Source organism: Protobothrops mucrosquamatus, unplaced genomic scaffold, assembly GCF_001527695.2.
Source record: "Protobothrops mucrosquamatus isolate PMUCROS unplaced genomic scaffold, P.Mucros_1.0 scaffold533, whole genome shotgun sequence".
Taxonomy (NCBI): Eukaryota; Metazoa; Chordata; class Lepidosauria; order Squamata; family Viperidae; genus Protobothrops; species Protobothrops mucrosquamatus.
In genome coordinates, this window is record NW_015386840.1 from 179054 (window position 1) to 188288 (window position 9235).

Here is a 9235-nt window from a genome sequence, read left to right on the forward strand (position 1 = left end):
TTGTGAGAAGCTAATTTTAGCTTTAAAATCTTCAACAGACAGGTTTTCAAGTTTACTATGTTAGTCAAGTACAATTTTTAAAAATGAAAAATAGTATTTTCAAGAGATCTAAATGTCTTGTTCACATAATGGTTGTACTGATTTCTTACTCTTTTTTTTTGCCCCCAAACTATTTGCCAAGTTCCAGCTATATTCCTCATCATTTCTCTGTTTTTTAAGGTAAACATGTTAAGACAGCATTCAGATCATTGTGATATTATTCAACTCATATTTAACTTTTATTTTCCTCCATAGACTAGTAACAGCACATGCATTCAATAATATTACTACACATACTCCTTCAATTGCGGATGAGATAAAATGTGATATTGGCTATGAATACTGAAACTTGATGAATTTCTTATGAAATAGTATAGAAGAATTGGTATATTTGTTCCTAAGCTCTATCAACTATATAAGGAGAAACTGAAAATGGTATGTCATCATCTTCATTTAATGAAATTTATATCACAGTCATATCAAAACCCAGTAAAGATCATACATTATATGTTAAATACAATCCTATTTCATTGATTAGCTATTAAAATCTTAACAGTTCTCTTTAGCAAAAATTTCTTCAGTTGAGTTCATCAAAACTATGCATGTGTCATATAATATTCGTCTGGCAATAGATTTGATTGTTTTGAATAAAGATAGAAAAGAGAAAGCTGTATTTTTATTGTTTGATGGTGAAAAAGATTTTGATAAAATGTACAAGTTATCTATTTACAGGTAGTCCTTGCTCACCAACTTCCTGCTAGCTTCCCTGTTGACTTTCTTGCCAGAAACTGGCTGTGAAAGTTGCAAATATGGATCGTGCGACCTGTCACCATCATAAATGCATGCTGGCTGCCAAGCACCCAATCAATCCCTGTTAGTTTTCTGCCGTCCCTCAACACCTGATTCTGCCATCAGGTCTAGAGGCCATGAGCTACTGAAGTAGCTCCCTTGTCATTGACATCTGCTGCCTTTCTTAGCTTTTAATTGTGATTTTTATTTTTTTCTGAATAATAGTTTTTATATGTTAACAGTTTTATAGTTTTATTGCATGCTGTTCAGAGTCATCTTTTTGTCAAGTGGGTAGCCATGTATATTTGATGAATGAAATGAAGTGAAATCCAGGATCCCTTTTCCAGAAAGTCTCAGAGATTTTTTAAAAATACATGCCTTAGGTCATTTAAAGGAACACATGGTTTATTAACTTACCCTCCAAACTTTAAAAGATCAAAGAAAGAGTACTCCCCCCCCCCATCATCCACTCTGTGGTTTTCTGAGAATTACTGGGGATACTAAGGGTCCCTTCTATCCTCTATCCAATGTTATAAGGGGATGCTAGGGGTCACATTTGCTCTCTATCCAATGTTGCAAGAGTGGCATGAATGATTTCTACAGGTACACAAAAGCTGAGATAATTCCTCTAATTAATTGAGAGAGGTGACAACTGAGCTAATTACTATCTACATGACAGAGAACATAATATGCAAATCAGACCAGAAATACCACTCTTGACTGCATATTTTGCGTTTTAATGTGTTTGTTGTTGTTACTGCTTGATTATTTATTTGCATGTTTTTTAATAGTGTGACATGGGTAGCTCTGCAAACTGAATAGTAAATAAAAAAAATACAAACCAAGACTGCAGTGCTCAAGTTACAAGCTCTACATGATGTGCAAACACTAAGTAATTCAACTGTAGAAATAAATGCAGAAGAACAACTGCATATGGCAAATGCTCAAATATCTTTCACAAAAAATAAATCGTAATCAAGGTTCCTACAGCCTTGACAGACTAGGCCCTGACATGATCATTTCTCTGGAGGAATGATATAAAAGACAGAAACTCAGGCAGATGACTCTTGTTAATATTTTAAAAATATCTTAGCAAAAAGTTTCTTCTTTCATTGCATCAAACTATAGGATCTAAAGTTTCCATCCTACTTCCTCATCTGCCAGCCTTAATAACAATTAATATTACATCATCATCATTAACCATGACTATTAATGTTCATCATAGTTTCCTCTAACTCTATATTATAAACTAGTTTGTAAATTGTAGTTAATCCTGATCAGTATTGAACCTAGAGATGATACTTAAAAACCTTTTCAAGAAATATGAGATAGAGAAAGTAAATAGAAAAGCCTCTGTAAACTAAAGCTGGAGGGATTATTTTGATATTTCTGTCCTGATGGTTAAAATTAGATTTATCCATTGTTTTTGTGTCTCTAAGTCTTTGACCAGAATTAGGGGATATCACTCAACCTTGGATATTCACGAAGTGATTGACAAATGCCATCTTTCAACTTACAGTATCTTACATCACAGGGGTGCCATCACAAGGATAACACTGGAGGAAAGAAATACTTAATCTTTGAGCTTTAGCAGAAAAGAAGGATATAAAGAAAAATAATCTAAGCACTAAATGAAAAGGTTAAATTTAGGCAACCATTTATTTTAAAATAAAGGGGGGGGGGGAAGAGACACCACTGAAGCCTATCAAGTATGGAGAATGTTTTTCCCTCTTTCTTTGATTTACTTGGAGTCTACTTCTATAAAATGAAGCTACCAAAGAGTTATCAGCTCTGTAAAAAGTGAAAAGCCATAATGCTTTTAATGTTCTTGTTTAAAACTTAAATTGAAATTTTGTATAGTTACTTGCCAAATTCAGTGTCCCCCACAAATTGCAGTACTTATCCTCTACTTGTTAAGCTTAGTAACAGTAACATTTTCTTTTCCTTTACTTCAGGAGTCCCCAACTCCCGGTCCGTGGACCAGTACCGGTCCGTGGCATGCCAGTAACTGGGCTGTACAAACAAGCAAAGCCCCATCTGCGGGATGCAGGCAGCACACAAAACCACGCCCCCTCCAGTCTGCAAAAAAACCTCTGTCCATGTAACCGGTCCCTGGTGCCCAAAAGGTTGGAGACCTCTGCTTTACTTCATTTAGCTCATGAACATATAAATTAAATATTTTTTTAGTTTACTTCATATCTCCACTAAAACAAGTTCTTTTCATTTATCATTAACTTTTCAGTTTAACTTTCAACTTTCCATTTTAAAAAGACTTCAAAGTCAAGCTAAATATTGGTCCTGTTGTGACAAACCATGTCAAGTAAAAGTTTCACCCATTTGCCTTGTGGCTTTTTATACGATTCTAACATCACTTCCAAAGACTAGAAAAGGTAGAGAAACCCTAGTACAGCAGATACTCAGAAGCAGCTGCACCCAGTTTGTGGCATGACAAACTTGCACATGTAAAATCATCTTAAAACAAAATATATTGACTGCATAAATTCATACCATATCAAAAGACAAGAAGACATCTCTACAACTTAATTTCAACCTATTTTTATGAACAAGCTATGTATACATTACTAAATATCTTTTATTACACCATATTTTATATAGTCAAAACATTTTAAGAACTATTTTCAGGGTCAGAAGTGTTTCTTTAATGATCACTTTCTTACATTTCTGCCAAGTTATAAGCATATGCTCAATAGGAATAAAATTGGGAATGCTATTACTGGTTAAGGCCCAGAACAATACTTAAAACTATATAAAGTCATCCTTTAACACACATTAACATGAGGAAAAAAATAAAATTTGGTAGGATGCCTGCAAAAGCTATTTTATTTAATGCTATTTTTGTAACAAATTATGTTTAATAGCTTTAAATTATGTTATAGTGTAAATCAGATATAAACATTCTATACTGCAAGTGCAGGTTGATAAATTATCATATAGTACAGGGTCTTCAAACTTGGCCCTTTTATGACTTGTGGACTTCAACTCCCAGAATTCCTCAGCCAGTGTGCCTGGCTGAGGAATTCTGGGAATTGAAGTCCACAAGTCATAAAAGGGCCAAGTTTGAAGACCTCTGCTTTAGGGTAACTCCTGCTTAACTTAATAACAGCTAATTCTGCCAGTGAGTGACACAGATCCACACCTGCTAATGGACCCAGCTGGCCTGGGACTCTTGCTCCTGCTCCTTGTCCTCCCCCATTTTTTAAGCACTTAAGTTGTAACAAAGATGAACTGCTTGATTAATATACTCATATCCTGACTCAGGATAGTTGTATAGTTTAGGCATACAACCACCCTCAGGCAAATGGGCAAATGGAACTTGGCTTAAGCTTCCTCAAAGCAGGACAGAAATGCCTTTGTTCTCTTTCCCCATCCCCATGGCTGGCACCAAATTTTGCTCTATGAATTCAGCAACTTGTACCCAGCACTATATATAGAAGGTAATGTGGTCACTTACCTCCCCGACTGGCGAGAACGGTACCATTATAGGAAAATGTCAAACTTGATGTGTCAGTGCCTGGAGCGTGTGCTTGTCTGCAGTGAAACTTGGTATGAACCTGTGTGAGGAGCAAATGAGTATTACAAAGGTTTGCTAATTTTAGACAAAGTGCACCTGGTTCTTTGAGAACATCAAATGTATTTTATTGCACTGTTGGATTAAACAACTAGTAAGAAGTTTCATATTAGGGAAAACAGATGACAGCTGACATTCAGCTATTCTTGTTCAACACCTTTTTTATATACATTTAACAGCTTACCTGTATATGGGAGGCCAAGGATTTTTAGCACTTCCAAATATTTAGCTTTAGGGTCCAAAACTATAATAATGTAACCATACAATGGTAATGTACATACATCTCTCCCTTTTATATGAGTTACAGGCAAATATGTATGAGTAAGATATAAAAATATTTCTAATCAGGAGAAAACATTCCCATCTTTTCTATGGAATATAAGATTCAAGACCACAAAATATTTCATCTTCTAATGGATGTATCTTGAAAGTAAAGAAATCTGGAAAAGTTGGATGCCAAGCCTGAGAAATGCCAAAAAGCCTGGCAATTTAAAAGTCCAAAAAAAAATCTAAGTGTCATTTGGCTTCCTACATGCTACTATGAGAATGAATTCCTTGGGGGGGGATATTTCTATTAAAATACATTTTTAACAATTATCCTTATTTATTAAAAGATGAGCAATTTTTTGTAAGCTCTTTCCGCTTGATGTATGTTTTACAAATATTTTTTTTATAAATGTCAGCTATATTTTAAAATACTAAAATGACTTCCCCATAACTCTTACTGGGTTCATAAGAAAAAGTGACCAATTTAATACTGTAGTGAAAAAGTATTATCTTTGCTCTGATCTGTGAAACTGAATATCTTAATCGCATATACATTTCTTGCACATACCAAATCAAAATTATTATATAGGACTTTGGGTAATCCTCGACTTACAACCACAATTGAGCCCATAAATGATAGATAGATAGACAGACAGACAGACAGACAGACAGACAGACAGACATTCTTAAATAAAGTCTATTTACAAGGCTATCAATTTAACCCAAATTAACTTCTTTAATGCTCAAGAATATCAGGTTCAGAGTAACAGAGGATAAGCCTATGCCATTCTACAAAAGCTTTTACAAAAACTGGAGCAAATTAGCTTGAAGAATGATTTGGTATTGCCTTCTGCCAAATAAATCCAGACTTCTGAACTTATCAAACAGTGCAAAGAGGTGTCAGCATAGTAGAGTTCTAAGCATATCAAAGAGATCCCGGGCTAATTCTTTTCAGGCCTTTTTTTGGTATATAAGGTAGATATGCCATAGATTATAAAACAATAAAGCAGCTCTTAACAGAGTCACAAAACAACTACAGGTAGTCCTCGAGTTATGACCACAATTGAGCCCATAATTTCTGATGCTAAGTGAGACGTTTGTTAAGTGAATTTTGCCCCATTTTACAATCTTTCTTGCCCCAGCTGTAAAGTGAATCACTCCAGTTGTTAAATTAGTAACACAGTTGTTAAGTGAATCTGGTTTCCCCATTGACTTTGCTTGTCAGAAGGTCGCAAAATGTGATCACATGATCCTGGGACACTGCAACTGTCATAAATACATGCCAGTTGCAAGCATCTGAATGGGGAGGCCTCAACGGTCATGTGAAAAAATGGTCATATCACTTTTTTCAGTGCCATGGTAACCTCGAATGGTTACTAAACACATGGTTGTAAGTCGAGGACCATCTCTATCGCCTTTTCAGTATTTTCGATACAGGCACATCGCTAAACTCCACAGGAAGCCAAAATCAAGAATGGGTTAGGATACCCACAGAGTACTGTATGTGCTACATTTTTTTAGATGCTAGCATTCATCTGCAACTTTTGATGTGTTTTGTTTTCAAAATACCAATCCGTTATACCGTGCTCTATTTTTGCATTCACGAATACTTAATTTTCAATCAGAATTTGTGACCTTGAAAGAAGCTTCCCACAAAACTGACCAATAAGATCTTTCCATCTTTTTTACTTGAAGCCGCATTTCCAAGTTTAACCACAGGAGAGTTTAAAAAAGGAATGGACGGTCTGAACTTTGAGAACTGGAGTCTGGATTGGTCATCTACCCTTCCTTCAGAATAAGATGCAGTTATTCTCGGTTCATATTTATAAGGAATAGTAATGGTAGTCATTGCCAAGGGTCTGCTTAAAGCACTAGCATTGGAACAACTCTTTAGTTATTAACTCCAAGGTATTAAGGATATAAGACATTAAACTTCTGACACCTCCAGGAGCTCCTGGAACGGCTCTTGATTTAAATTTTGGAAAGTACTTGGCCATTAGATTAGACAACTGATTCATCATGAAAACTTTGCAAGTTCAACACAGCTTAGAAATTCCTTCATCCTGACAGGTTGGAAGCAATTAGGTTCATGAATAGAAGCTACAGCCCAGCAAATACTTTCTCCAGATGTAGGCACTGACTTAGAGAAAAATACTACGTTGCCACTATAAGCAGTTTCATCCAGTTATAGAAATCTTCCATCATCCTTTTTTTTTCTTCTAATCACCAAATCAATCTATAGTATCTGACACTAACTGGTGATTGAAAAATTATCTCATGCTTATCTTTCTTCACTTGACTATACTTTTTTTGTTCCTTAGAGATGTTTCAAGATTTTCAACTGAGGAGAATGGAATACAACTATGAGGAGAATGGAATACAACTCACTTGCATCTGATCCTTCTCTGCTTATTATGGTACGCTATAATGAAAAATTTGGTTTTACTAATTACTACGGTATCTTTAAGTATGGTGTTTGCTATAATACTACCTTTATCCATTACTTTTCATCTTATCTGTCTTCCAAGGAATCCGAATCAGGAATGCAAAATCAATGCAGAATCAAATTATAATTCAGGACCATTGCAATTTATTTTGCACATCTTTTTGCATGTGTTAGATACCGGTTCAGAATTTTACCATATCCAAGTAGGAAAAATTCCTACTTCAAACCTTGTGCAACTGATGCTAGGTTCGATAAAGGAGATAAAGATGCTAATTTGTAAAGAGTGCTGAGATAGATCAGTGATCTTAATCGGTCCTAGGGGGTGGGCCTTTTCTACTCTGGCGCTTGCATTGTGGAATCTTCTCCATAAAAATTAGGTCAGCCTCCTCACTCTGAACTTTTGAAGTTCTCTCAAGACCTGGTCATGCCAATACGCCTGGGGACCCCAGAGATTGGGTGAACTCATGAGATGGCTCCATTATTACTAACGGCCCTCTATCTATATTTTTTCCTGTTTTACTTCTACTCAAATCTGTACTTGTACTCAAATTTCTTCTATAGTTTTTAATGCTCTTCAATAATTATTATATAAAGGCTTAAGATGATTGTTTTATTTATTTACTGTTTTATTGGATTGTATACTGTAGTAACTAGTAAAACAAAGTGAAATGCTACCAAATTTCTCATTATACCACACCATAATAAGCAGAGAATGTACACACTCAGAGTCACTTTCCATGGCCATATAAATTTTATTAATAAATATACAAGTAACAAGCCAAAAGAGTGATCTCCTAATCTTCCTGGATTTACAAAAGATGCTTCCTAAAGCTTTGAACAATTTTGTGAGAAGGAAGAAAGAAAAAATGAAAAGTAATACAGTTCACGTTTAGTCTGCTCTAGCTGTACCTTTCTGGATAACCCAGGCAGAAAGTGTGTGTGGGGGTCTTACAAGATCTGCATGCCTCAATAGGATATAAGTGAGCAACTATAAGCTGAATCTGGGAACGCATGTAACATATTTCTTTAGTAAAATAATGAAATGGAAGACAAAAAAAAAAAATATCCAGCAACCTAAACAAAATTATTAGAAAAAGATAAAATAACTTTGTCTTACAAAATCACCATTCTGCAAATTTTTATCCAGAATAATTGATTTTTGAAAGTCAAGAAGCCAAAACTGTTTTCTGGGAAAATATTCTCAGCTATGACAAATATTCTTTTTTTAAAAAAGGAAGTCCATGTAAAACATTTGGATTTATTGTTAAGCTGTTTTATCTGAAAGTGATAATACGAATTGGCCAGCATGAAATAATAAACACCATTAATTAAAACAAAGCATTTGGATATAATTCAATTGCCCTCCCTTTATTTTTATGTTGAGTATGAAAAATGTTAATACACTTGAAAATATTAAGTTCTCACCACTCACTCTGTATAAATTATGTTAGTTGGCAAGTACTGATCTGCTACTTGGCTAGTATTTGCAAGTTCAGTCCTATTACATGACCTGATTTAGTAGTATATTTAACTGCTTCTCTTAATTTGAAAATCTTCTTGAGACTTTTATACCAGTAGGTAAGTACAGAAATTGCTCATTCATGCATGTAACTGTTTAGGAAGCTAATTGTCTTGCTATCCCTCCGAATGATGTCAATAATTTTAGATAGATAGATAGATAGATAGATAATTTAATTTGTATACCGCCCTTCTCCCATAGGACTCAGGGCGGTTCACAGCATATTAAAAACAAATAGTATACACAAAAATACAAAAAATACAAAATACAAAAATACAGAAATCCAAAAAAATAAACCCCGATAAAAGCCGAATTAAAACCAAATATTACCAGCTGTGTTTCCGATTAAAATACTTTTAAAATTATCCCTACCTAAAATCCTCCCTGGGTCAGGCCCGCTTGCTGGAAAAACCATGTCTTGAGGGCGCGGCGGAAAGTAAGGAGATCCGGAATCATCCGGATCTCGGGGGGTAGTTCATTCCAGAGGGTGGGGGCACCCACAGAGAAGGCCCTCCCCCTGGGGGTCGCCAGCCTACATTGCTTGGCCGACGGCACCCTGAGGAGGCCCGCTCTGTGGGAGCGTACC

The 9235-nt window shown here is 35.4% G+C and overlaps 1 protein-coding gene across 1 annotated transcript in view; it reads right to left on the reverse strand.

Moving 5' to 3' along the window:
- Nucleotides 1-9235, reverse strand: part of WDR70 (WD repeat domain 70) — a 115171-nt gene that overhangs the window by 29218 nt on the left and 76718 nt on the right. The window contains exon 11 of the mRNA XM_015816943.1: nt 4301-4400. Coding sequence (XP_015672429.1) covers nt 4301-4400 — 100 coding nt within the window. The remainder of the gene's footprint in view (nt 1-4300; nt 4401-9235) is intronic.